General features: G+C 35.9%; 1 protein-coding gene across 1 annotated transcript; it reads right to left on the bottom strand.

Annotated features, from left to right (window-relative positions):
- Positions 1 to 8,129: 8,129 nt before the first annotated feature.
- Positions 8,130 to 13,415, bottom strand: LOC149807139 (BAG family molecular chaperone regulator 2-like). The gene is made up of 2 exons (XM_089962594.1): positions 13,116 to 13,415; positions 8,130 to 8,593 (listed from the first exon to the last, which is right to left on the bottom strand). The coding sequence occupies exons 1-2, from the start codon at positions 13,303 to 13,305 to the stop codon at positions 8,262 to 8,264; spliced, it is 522 nt and encodes a 173-aa protein (XP_089818720.1). The 5' UTR covers positions 13,306 to 13,415; the 3' UTR covers positions 8,130 to 8,261.
- Positions 13,416 to 13,551: the final 136 nt, after the last annotated feature.

Raw genomic sequence — 13,551 nt, 5'->3', positions numbered from 1 at the left:
TGACCTTTTTTTATAATGTTAAGCAAACTGATGCTCTATGAGGCAGATAGAATTTCCAGTAATTCAAGATAAGACCATTTCTCCTTCAAATAGTCCTCTGATCACATTAATGGTAGGGATATAAGCCTACTACTACGGTGGCCTAAGTGGTTAGAGCATCCACCTCAGATGTGGGAGGTTGCCAATTCAAACCCCGGCCAAGTCATAACAAAGACTTATAAAAATGGTACTAACAGATGCCTTGCTTGGTACTCAGCATTAAGAGGTTAGTGTTAGGACTGGTCATCCTGGTATCAGTAATGTGACTGGGTGGGACATCATGCTACATGTATGCAGCATAATGCCCCAGTGCTACACATCACTATAAACTGCCACATTGTGGACATCATAGCGATATGACTGAAAATGGTTTCATTAGATCAAACAGATCAATCCTTTACTGCCCTGTCACCATCCAGAGCCATCAATAATCGTCCGACCAGTTGAGATAGCCATCCTGCCAGTCCAGCCATCCCAAATGGGATCTTACTGAAAGATCCATCTGTGTCGTTAGGCCTATGGTTTCATCATTCAACAATTACTTAGATCTAAATGATAGATTTGTCCAGCCTAACATGCCTGTTGTTACATACAATTATGGGGATCATAGTTTTAGACCCATCTATTCTCCTCAAGGCAAAAGTGTTATCTTGTTCCTTTTGGGTCATCTTGGTTTTCTCATGAATTGGAAAGAATCCAACCTTCACCCACCTCAGTTTTTGTCAACCTGGATATGGAGGTTATAACCAATCTCAGTCTTGTAAGTCTCTCATATCTGTCATACGGATTGCCAGGTCTACAGCTTCATAATTACGGAGATTTTGATTATAGATTTGTCCATCCTAACATGCCTACAGCTACATATGAAGGGATGAGTATGTCCCTATTCACTTAATGTCAAGAAAGTTTCTTCTGTTTGTTTACCATGAGAAAGTTTACCAATCTCAAGTCCTTCTATTCAGTTAACATATCAACTCCTAGGTCTTCACCAAATTATGGACTTTGTCATCACAATGATGAAGTCAACTTCTCTCTGTAGCAGTGGCAGCATATCTGGGTGGTCCCATCCAAAACGTGTAATAAGTTATATTCTCCTCAGGGCAAAAGTGATATCTTGTTCCTTTTGGGTCATCTTGGTTTTCTCGTGAATTGGGAAGAATCCAGCCTTCACCCATCTCTGTTTTGGATATGAGGATATGGGGGTTATAACCAATCTCAATCTTGTAAGTCTCTCATATCTGTTATATGGATTATCAAACTCTGTATAACGGTCATTTCCAACACAACTGGGATTTCAGCATGAGAGTTCTTGCAACTCCTCTGGTGATTCAGTATGGCAGATTTCATGCCAGTACATACAACTGAGGAGCCCACATGACCTCATGCATGTTGGTTTGGCAGTTGTTGTAGGGTTTAGCAACATTTATCAGATTTTCTGTTAGTGTTGCCAACTTAACATGCAAATAAGATATATTCCTAGTAGATTCATTGGAAGGGACATGTTTTCAGGTACTAGTGTTGAGTCAGTAACATAGTCCCTTTGAGTGCCTCAGTCCCTAAACTAGCCACCTTTTTTTCTCTTGCTCTGCCAGGAGAAAATGTGGGCACCAGTTACCATCACAGGATACCACTCAATTATATGACACATTCAGTGATCATGGCAGAAAAGATATCAGCCATGATCAAGACCTGTCAGACCAACTTGCCAATTTTGATTTGAATACGTCAAAATCCCTCACATTGTTTCTAATCTAAAATATGTTCTGGATCTTATCACAGCCGAATTCCGAGTAATTTCAGCCATTAATCTGGACCTTGCTGAAACTATTATCATAATAACCACTTTCCTGATAGCTTTAGCTTCGACATACAGTGTGAGCGACTTGCATGTCCCTTCAGTCAACCCAAACTAGCTTCATTTTGGATCAGATGATTTGGTGATCAACATGACCCAACCGGGCTAAGTAGCCAAGAACTAGTTACCATCAGTGGGCAATCAGAGTTGTCATTTGCTCCCAAATCAAGAGCAGTGTCCACGCAAGATAATGTCTGCACCCTCCAACAGTACTTGAAGGTCATAGACATGAGACGTGGCCAGCTCATAAAATTAGAGTGATCTCTGCAAGCCTCGCGTTTGAATGCAATGTTTCAAACTGAGACATAGAAGCTGTTGGTGGGCATGCAGCGTCTTCTTACATTTTTATTTGGCGGGGGAATACTCAGCTTCCTACCTATACCTTGGGTATCCCTCTAGGGAAGAAAGGTTGGATTCCCCCTAGCAACCATAACTTGCTCTCCTACATAAATCACGTGTGGTCACATGATTTGTGACTGGTCTATCAGGTTAATATGATTACTGAAATCTTCCAACAGTCAAAATTCACTGGCGACTCCAATAGAGCCAAGAGGCTGTGTTGGTTTAATTGTTTCTGTTGGTCAGCTGGGCTACAGCCACAGAACATACCAGATTCTGGTTTCGTCTCTACAAAGCTACCCCCCCCCACAAAAAAATGTAAGAAGATGCTGCATGCTCACCAACAGCTTCTATGTCTCAGTTTGAAACATTGCATTCAAATGAATGATAAGTTGTGGAGTGTCTCAAGATCTTGGGGCCCTTGCTATTTGTCCAGTTCATAAATGACCTACCCTTAAAAATCTCTCATCAACTGATATGTATGCTGATGACACTACTTTGGTACTCAATGCAACTAAGCCCAAGTTGAGAAACCTTCAAACTGCTCTCAACAGACTTAAAATAGGGTGCAAGGAAAATGATATGAACAAATCTTGCAGATACTACATGGCAGAAGCAAGCAAGATTGCCAATTGATATGCTGTATGTTCTCTAAATATATCATAGATCTGAAAATGACATGTTTAGATATAATTCTTTGAATATTTGTAGATTAAAAACATTAAGTGGTCTCATGTAAGCTATATTTCAAAGAAAATAAACTCATTTGTCTTTGGCATCTAAAAAACATCAAGGCCTTCATTCCAATACATTACAGAGTAACCTTTTTTTAAACAAAATTTACATTCAACTGCATCTTGACTACCGTAATGCACCTTGGGGGAACACAGCTGCTATAAATATGAAAAAAAATTCCAGACTGCAGGAAAGAGCATGTAAAATTATTCTTGATCAGCAAACAGAAAATGTTCAAACTGCGAAGCTTACACAAGTATTACCATTACATCAAAAAATATCTTTGCATAAGGTGTTTACAAACTCTGTCCCCACATACCTAAACACCATTTTTCAGGAAAGAGAATCTCTTGGTACGCAAATCTAAGATTATAAAATGGGCAAAGTATCCAAGCCAAAAATGGAGGTATTCAAAAATAGCTTTCAGTTTTCAGGTGTGCTTCATTGGAATAATATTCCACAATATTAAATCAGCTCCAAGCATATCTTCCTTCCACAATAGGTTTATAAGATGGATGAAATTGTTAAAAAAAGAATGGTGTACTTATTAGTGTAGATTTCCTGTGCTTCAGTTTCATTTCAGCAGCAGTATGAATAGTTGGTTATATACGGTGTATTTGCTTGTGTGTGGACATGTCTGTGAACATGGGCAGGTCACAGTAGCAGACACACTGGACATCATATTAGCACCATGTTCATCTAGCACAAATTAGGTATCACAAGTCTCTGCTGAAAGCACAATGTCAATATGATATCCTATTCTGGTGGAGTTGTGATAAAATTTTCAAGATATGTTGATATGACCATCCATGTAGGAGTAGCAATACAACGATTTTTAAGATGGCCACTGTAGTGGCTATATTGGACGTCAATCGGTACCATTTTCATTTAGGACCAACTAAATGTGATAAGAAATCTTTCATTTGATATGACCATCCACACAGTAGGAGTGACAATAAGATGATTTTGAAGTTTACTGCTGTGGTGGCCATATTGACTGTCTGAGCAGCACCATATTCATTTAGGACCAACTAGACCATGGGATGTGTGTGTTTGTGATTTAGATTTTTAACGTAGTTATAACAATTTTTCAGGCATATCACTACAATGTCCGCAGTGTGGCAGTTAATAGTGATGGCTATGACTGGTGCAATCTGCATCATGCCACACCCAGACACATTACCCTGACACCACAATGACCAGTCCTACCACTAACCTCTTAATGCTGAGTGCCAATAAAGGCAGCTGCTAGTACCATTTTTTTATAAGTCTTTGGTATGGCAAGGCCAGTGGTTTGAACCTGTGACATCCCACATCCAAGGTGGATGCTCTAACCACTTAGGCTAACCAAAGCAGTAACTAATATGTGCTAATGAACAGACTGATAAAATACCATCCTATAAACTCTTTGGATCTATGACCACTGGAGCTAAAAATTGAATCATCCACACCTGCCTCTGCATTACAAGTGGAATCGGAAGTTATTCAGGCATACTAAAATAAGGTTTTGGTGAATGTATGTATACATGTACTGGATTCAGAAGTTATTCAGGCATACTAATATAAGGTTGTGGTCAATGTATGTATACATGTACTGGATTCAGAAGTTATTCAGGCATACTAATATAAGGTTGTGGTCAATGTATGTATACATGTACTGGATTCAGAAGTTATTCAGGCATACTAATATAAGGTTGTGGTCAATGTATGTATACATGTACTGGATTCAGAAGTTGTCCAGGCATACTAATATAAGATTGTGGTCAATGTATGTATACATGTACTGGATTCAGAAGTTATTCAGGCATACTAATATAAGGTTGTGGTCAATGTATGTATACATGTACTGGATTCAGAAGTTATTAGGCATACTAATATAAGGTTGTGGTCAATGTATGTATACATGTACTGGATTCAGAAGTTGTCCAGGCATACTAATATAAGATTGTGGTCAATGTATGTATACATGTACTGGATTCAGAAGTTATTCAGGCATACTAAAATAAGGTTTTGGTGAATGTATGTATACATGTACTGGATTCAGAAGTTATTCAGGCATACTAATATAAGGTTGTGGTCAATGTATGTATACATGTACTGGATTCAGAAGTTATTCAGGCATACTAATATAAGGTTGTGGTCAATGTATGTATACATGTACTGGATTCAGAAGTTGTCCAGGCATACTAATATAAGGTTGTGGTCAATGTATGTATACATGTACTGGATTCAGAAGTTATCCAGGCATACTAATATAAGATTGTGGTCAATGTATGTATACATGTACTGGATTCAGAAGTTATTCAGGCATACTAAAATAAGGTTTTGGTGAATGTATGTATACATGTACTGGATTCAGAAGTTATTCAGGCATACTAAAATAAGGTTTTGGTGAATGTATGTATACATGTACTGGATTCAGAAGTTATTCAGGCATACTAATATAAGGTTGTGGTCAGTGTATGTATACATGTACTGGATTCAGAAGTTATTCAGGCATACTAATATAAGGTTGTGGTCAATGTATGTATACATGTACTGGATTCAGAAGTTATTCAGGCATACTAATATAAGGTTGTGGTCAATGTATGTATACATGTACTGGATTCAGAAGTTGTCCAGGCATACTAATATAAGATTGTGGTCAATGTATGTATACATGTACTGGATTCAGAAGTTATTCAGGCATACTAATATAAGGTTGTGGTCAATGTATGTATACATGTACTGGATTCAGAAGTTATTAGGCATACTAATATAAGGTTGTGGTCAATGTATGTATACATGTACTGGATTCAGAAGTTATTCAGGCATACTAAAATAAGGTTTTGGTGAATGTATGTATACATGTACTGGATTCAGAAGTTATTCAGGCATACTAATATAAGGTTGTGGTCAATGTATGTATACATGTACTGGATTCAGAAGTTATTCAGGCATACTAATATAAGGTTGTGGTCAATGTATGTATACATGTACTGGATTCAGAAGTTGTCCAGGCATACTAATATAAGGTTGTGGTCAATGTATGTATACATGTACTGGATTCAGAAGTTATCCAGGCATACTAATATAAGATTGTGGTCAATGTATGTATACATGTACTGGATTCAGAAGTTATTCAGGCATACTAATATAAGGTTGTGGTCAATGTATGTATACATGTACTGGATTCAGAAGTTATTAGGCATACTAATATAAGGTTGTGGTCAATGTATGTATACATGTACTGGATTCAGAAGTTATTAGGCATACTAATATAAGATTGTGGTCAATGTATGTATACATGTACTGGATTCAGAAGTTGTTGTTGTTGTTGTTGTTGTTGTGGGGTTTAACACCATATTTCAGCACACGATAGGCTATACATGGCGACCAGTATTAATGGTGGAGGAAGAACCTGGGAAAACCACGGAAAGAACCACCGACCCACAAGAAGTTACTGGCAAGCTTTCTCACATACCCACATTGGCTGAATCCGGGACTCAAACCACCACAGGCAAGATTCAGAAGTTATTCAGGCATACTAATATAAGGTTGTGGTCAATGTATGTATACATGTACTGGATTCAGAAGTTATTCAGGCATACTAATATAAGGTTGTGGTCAATGTATGTATACATGTACTGGATTCAGAAGTTATTCAGGCATACTAATATAAGGTTGTGGTCAATGTATGTATACATGTACTGGATTCAGAAGTTATTCAGGCATACTAATATAAGGTTGTGGTCAATGTATGTATACATGTACTGGATTCAGAAGTTATTAGGCATACTAATATAAGGTTGTGGTCAATGTATGTATACATGTACTGGATTCAGAAGTTATTCAGGCATACTAAAATAAGGTTTTGGTGAATGTATGTATACATGTACTGGATTCAGAAGTTATTCAGGCATACTAATATAAGGTTGTGGTCAATGTATGTATACATGTACTGGATTCAGAAGTTATCCAGGCATACTAATATAAGATTGTGGTGAATGTATGTATACATGTACCGGATTCAGAAGTTATTCAGGCATACTAATATAAGGTTGTGGTCAATGTATGTATACATGTACTGGATTCAGAAGTTGTTGTTGTTGTTGTTGTTGTTGTGGGGTTTAACACCATATTTCAGCACACGATAGGCTATACATGGCGACCAGTATTAATGGTGGAGGAAGAACCTGGGAAAACCACGGAAAGAACCACCGACCCACAAGAAGTTACTGGCAAGCTTTCTCACATACCCACATTGGCTGAATCCGGGACTCAAACCACCACAGGCAAGATTCAGAAGTTATTCAGGCATACTAATATAAGGTTGTGGTCAATGTATGTATACATGTACTGGATTCAGAAGTTATTCAGGCATACTAATATAAGGTTGTGGTCAATGTATGTATACATGTACTGGATTCAGAAGTTATTCAGGCATACTAATATAAGGTTGTGGTCAATGTATGTATACATGTACTGGATTCAGAAGTTATTAGGCATACTAATATAAGGTTGTGGTCAATGTATGTATACATGTACTGGATTCAGAAGTTATCCAGGCATACTAATATAAGATTGTGGTGAATGTATGTATACATGTACTGGATTCAGAAGTTATTCAGGCATACTAATATAAGGTTGTGGTCAATGTATGTATACATGTACTGGATTCAGAAGTTATTAGGCATACTAATATAAGGTTGTGGTCAATGTATGTATACATGTACTGGATTCAGAAGTTGTTGTTGTTGTTGTTGTTGTTGTTGTGGGGTTTAACACCATATTTCAGCACACGATAGGCTATACATGGCGACCAGTATTAATGGTGGAGGAAGAACCTGGGAAAACCACGGAAAGAACCACCGACCCACAAGAAGTTACTGGCAAGCTTTCTCACATACCCACATTGGCTGAATCCGGGACTCAAACCACCACAGGCAAGATTCAGAAGTTATTCAGGCATACTAATATAAGGTTGTGGTCAATGTATGTATACATGTACTGGATTCAGAAGTTATTCAGGCATACTAATATAAGGTTGTGGTGAATGTATGTATATAAGTACTGTGTGCTTCCTCTTCAAAAATATCTGGACTTTAATGACTACACTAATTAAATGAACAGCCTTTACTTGTTCATTTTGGATGTTTTGAATAATCACTTAAAATTTACACTGGATTTCATCATTTATTTTTTTTTAAACATTTAAAACTTAATGTTTTCAAATAAAATATTTACAACAAAAGCATTGAAAATAAGCTTTCTTAAAACATGAGCAAATACATCCACTTGGTTCCATCCAGAATTATATGTATTTCAGGTTTTCTAATAATGTCTCAAGTCTTTTCCGTACAGCCTTCTGATCATCTGCTGCACAACCAAGAACAAGTCCTTGAAATTTGTGATCAGTAGAATTTCCTCGTGGTTCTGGCAGACAGGCATTTAAATAAGACTCGGCTGTCCTTTTTGCATATTCTACATCTGTCTTGAACATACTATCAAGATCTTTTAAAAGAATCTGAACTTTTGATAAAGCTAATTCCTGGTTTTCATCTCTTGGTGTTGTTATTGATATCTCCACAGTCAAGCAACGACATACCAGCATTTCAGTAATGGCCTGGATCTCATCTCTCTCTGCTGCAATAGAAATATTCTAGACTGAAATTGTAATGAAAAATGTGCTTCTTGACACTTAAAACCAATAACATAACAGTATGAAAAATTCTTCATTTAGAAATATTAAACCTTTTCACTGCTTCAAAAGACATGCATTTCAGTTATCAACAGACTGCAAGATTGCTTTAAGGTTTTTTGAGTTCCTGTACAATCTAGAGAAAAAGCATAAGCACTTATTTTTTTAAACTGAAGTTCACAAAGTCTGAATGTGTTCATTTTTATTTGCACTTCTCTTCAGTGGAATATTTAACTTTTGTCTTTTGTATTCCTGTGTAAACAATGAAATTACATTACCATGTTCATGACTAGTGGTTTAATATTTCTAAATTAGAGTCATAGTAGAAAATTCATGTGCTTAAAATAGTTTTGGTTCTGTAAATACATGTAGTTCATTTTCACAAGTAATGTTTATTTCCTAGCATCCAGCCCATAGCAAATAATCTTCAATACTGAAGGACTGGCATAAATTTATTATGTAAATATTACCCTGACCTTTGAACTTTTTACCCAATAAACAACTTGTTTTTTTTCCCTGTTGTTTAGCCTGTTTACAAAGTTTGGTCCAGATGTATGGTCTAAAACTTCCTGAAAGCCCCTTTTTCCCCTGTTTGACTATAACCTTGACATTTTACCTTTGACCTTCAAAATAAATAAGTGTTTTTCTTCCACCAAATGCACACCATTAACTCATTCGGCCCCAGAGGTTTTTGCCTGAAATGTGCATAGGAAAGACATCTGGAGGGCTATTTCTGAATACATCAGCTTTCAACAGATTTTCAATGAGATAATGCCTAGTTGTATTAGAAACATCATTTTCCATTGGTTATTTTACTTGCGCATGAGCAGAACGGTAAAAGTTGGAGTTTTTTTGCTTAATCGACCCATCATTTTCGTATGGAGACCGCAATTTATTCCAAATGCCCACCTTATCCTAGTTTTTGCAAAGGTTCACCTGTCTGTGTACAGTTAAGACCAGTATGCCTTACAACTGAGGCCAAAAGGTCTAAAATCCAGACCCAAAATCGCATTACGATCTCGAGCAAATTTTGGGTGGAAAAAAAAAAACGGGTCCAAAAAATGAGGTTTTCTCTCTGTATTTTGTAGTGCAACTAGAACTTTCAGATTATTTGATATTATTTTAGAGCTGTATGTGTCTGCTTTTATTTTAATACCACCCACGTTGGTGTATCTTAAATGACCTTGATGCTGCAGAGCTTGGAAGTAGGGTACAGCCTCATCATGCCTACAGATGGGATCAGGGCCGAATCGGTTAACAAAATTTGGTCAAAATACCTTTTCTTGTCTTTGTTTGAAAACAACTGTTTTCCTTAGGCACTACTGCAGATCTTTCAACCGTTACACTCTTAGCGTAATCATTAAACTATTTTTCACTGAATGATGTCTTAAGCTTGACTGCATATGGATTATGCTCTTGGTTCATTAAAAATAAGATTACGCTTGTCCATTGTAGACAAACGTGTACTTTTGTAACAAATTCTTGCTCTTTCAGCAGCAGCTGTATATGACAAATTTAAAAAGAAAAGTTTTTTTTTCAGTTTAAAAACTTCTCTTACAGATTAATTATACTGAACTGGTTGGTGGACCAGTCTGTACTTTAAAATAAATGGCACACGATCTTATTGAAGCAGGCTTTATCAACGACAAATGGCATGTACTACTGTTTAAAGATTACTTTTCATGCTCAGATTATACCTATTTGTCACTTAGATTATGCTCATACCTCTCGGAGTTGGCAGGTACACTGATGTGACCTTAACCTTTGACCTCAAAATCAATATAAATATTTCTTTACCAGATATGTAAGTTACCCACAAAGCTTTGTCTGGTTATAGAAACCACTGTAACTCGGAAATATTTGTTTTCCTGATCTCCAGCATAAGTCTAACAAATTCGATAAATACATGCAGTCTAGAACTAAAGCTATTATGTGGAAACCATTTTCTTCTTTAATCCACCCAATATCAACCGTAAACTTTTCCACCTGAAAATCAGTAGGAATTTGCCATACACCAAGTGTAACCTCTTCCAAAAGGTGTCATGTTGTGGAGAAATATACAGTTATTGTGCAGAAGTCAACAGACAGAAATTAAATCGAAGCATGACACACTCTGCCATATGGTGATCATACAGAAAAACCTTTGCAGACACACTTCAAAAAAGCTGTGATCATACTGAAATACAACTAAAATAAATTCCAATCTTAAATAGTGTTTGTCTTGATTTTTTTTTACTCTTTTATAGTGTAACTATGCTGAGATACCTATTAGGAACTTTACTGAAGAGACTCCAACTTTATTAACAATTTGCTTAATGGAAATTGTGCATTAAATATTTTCATTTAAACCAATAAGCAGATATTCGAATGTCAAGGGACTTAACTCCTACTAACCTCCAAATTTTTCCTACTGCTAAGGTCCCCAACAATGATCTGCTTTTACAGTATATTTTTATATGACTCTCAACATATTAAAATACACAAACATTGGAACCAAACAATAAACATCCATACATGTTTATAACATCAAGTGACATGTAGACAGATAACTAAGTTTTAAAAGAATTTAAAATTTCAAAATTGCTATTTCCATATGCTGAGGTTTAATCATATATGTAGTAGGTCCAAAATTACCAAACCACTGTACTTTATCCATACATATTTCATATGTCAATGTAAATTTTATTTACCGTATCAATCCTCAATTCAGTGGACCTATTGGGTAATTTCAGCAATACGAAAATAGGCAAAGTTATTCCTGAAATATTTAGCATTACGATAATTTGTCATTTCACACACAAACATATGTATATATATATACATACACACACAGATGAACATAACTATGTTTAAGTTTCTTTCAAAATTAATGCATTCAATTTAACTGAAAATGTCACTGCAACATTATACCCATCAAAATGTATTCCTCTATTCAAAAATATATATGTATATGACAAAAAATAATATAAACAATAACACTGGATTGTTTTAAATATTTTCAATTCTTCTATACTAGAAGCATCCTTTACAGAACTAAATATAAACAGAAAACTATCAATGCAATATTTATTGTTATACTGAAGACAGAATAGTGCATGTATCGTGCGACACATTCAGTTGTTGAAAAATAATTTTTTAAATACAAAAGTTATATTTTACAATCCATTTAAAATCTAATTTAGTTCATAATTTTAATAAATTCTGATGGAAGTACCAAAATAATGGCTGTAACAAACCAGGTATCAAAATAAATTGTTTAGCATCCTGGATTTAAAGCAAATATAGCATTCAAATCAGCTCAAATAAGACCTAACTAATCCCCAATGGATACAGATTTCCTAGTATCTATAGATGCTTCCCGATAAGGTCACAGTATTAGAAGATATTTTGCCCATTTTATCTGGATGATGGCAGTTTCTCCTGTATGCGATCACGAAAATTGACCATTTTTAACAAGACATACTGAAGCAAAGTCAACTTACAAATCAAAAATATAGATACTAACAGAAAGCTTGATTTGTGTTCTGTTTATGTATGTAATTTTCATAAAAGTATCTTGGGTTTCAATGAATTTATTTCAACTTCCAAACACCATATAAAGTCAACATTATATCTGCCAGCTGACCACAATTATGGCAGCTGATGATGTCATTCGGAATTATCTATTATCTTTGGTCTAAAGTGCTCGCCTGTATCAATGATGCCGTCTCACCTCTGTCTGTGTGGATTCAAGTCTTGGGCTTGGCCAATGTGGATATATAAAAAAAAACTGCCATTTAAACTTCGCATGGGTTGGCGATTCTTACCAGGGTTTTCAGAGCTTTTTTTCTCCACCAATTACACTGGGCACCACATATAGAATATCTTGTACTCAGAAATGGCATAAAACCCATAACAACAAAAGAGGCATGGTGCTATTTCCTTCTTATCATGGTAAACCTACAAATATTTATTTATCGAGTTTAACATCAACTTAAACGTGGATGTATTCTGCTGAAATAACTTTATAAACACATGAAAATGTTTTTCTGAAGGTCAAAAATTTGTGGCAAGCCCAAGGTTTCATGTATTCCTCAGATGACTGCCGACAAATCGTACTATAGCTTTCATCCTTTGTTCTAATTAAAGCTGAAATTATGTGGGACCATGTTTTTCTGAAAACTAATTTTAAAAAAAACAACATCCATTGTTGGAATTGCATAAACCCACTTAGTCCTACAATGTAAGCCATAGCACATGTTGGTTTTGTTTTAGTGCTATAAATATCAGCGTCAAGGTCTTACATGTAGGACTAAAACCCACTCATTTAAGTTGGAGAAATCTCGACCACTAGCATACAGGAAACAGTTCATACTTGATTGTTATCATTCTTGGATGCATCTCCATTGAAAAATAGTTTGGTTTATAACTGAAATGGCTTGTGCTTCGTTATTCATGTCCCATACCTACAATCGAAACACAACGCACCTTTAGAACAAGAAATTGATTTGTTATCTTGCAAGTCTTGAAGTAACGACAACATGTCTTCTTTTTCTCTCATTAGTGTTAATGCTTGCTCTCGTAAAACAGTCACCCTTTTTCCAATTTCATCAAGACATCTAAGTGTCCTAAGTGCTTCGCTTTCACGCTCGCTAATTATCATGCTATCTTCTGCCATGATGTTATCATTACAAAACCATTTGTTTGAACCCTTGAAACAAATCTCTGATCAGCGTTTTGGTAACTTTAACCGGATGTTTAATCTGCTACGTATATCTGATATTGAAACGGATCCATAAATATCTAGCATAATGCCGCAAAAATCCCGGAAGTCTCGGAGCGCAATAATCTTCCTTGATTGCAAGTGCTCAATCACCTTGAAATTCATCGGTGAATTAATATATTGTTTGACTAACGTAAATTC

This window comes from Sinohyriopsis cumingii, chromosome 1, assembly GCF_028554795.1.
Source record: "Sinohyriopsis cumingii isolate HCF-2022 chromosome 1, ASM2855479v2, whole genome shotgun sequence".
NCBI classification, from domain to species: Eukaryota; Metazoa; Mollusca; class Bivalvia; order Unionida; family Unionidae; genus Sinohyriopsis; species Sinohyriopsis cumingii.
The sequence above is the reverse complement of the archived record's forward strand: the minus strand, read 5'-3'. Positions and strand labels throughout refer to the sequence as shown.

Coding starts and splice junctions, on each gene's coding strand:
- LOC149807139 (XM_089962594.1), bottom strand. CDS start 13,305: ATGGCAGAAGATAGCATGATAATTAGCGAGCGTGAAAGCGAAGCACTT. Junction 8,594..13,115: donor ATCAATTTCTTGTTCTAAAG/GTGCGTTGTGTT, acceptor TTTCTATTGCAG/CAGAGAGAGATGAGATCCAG.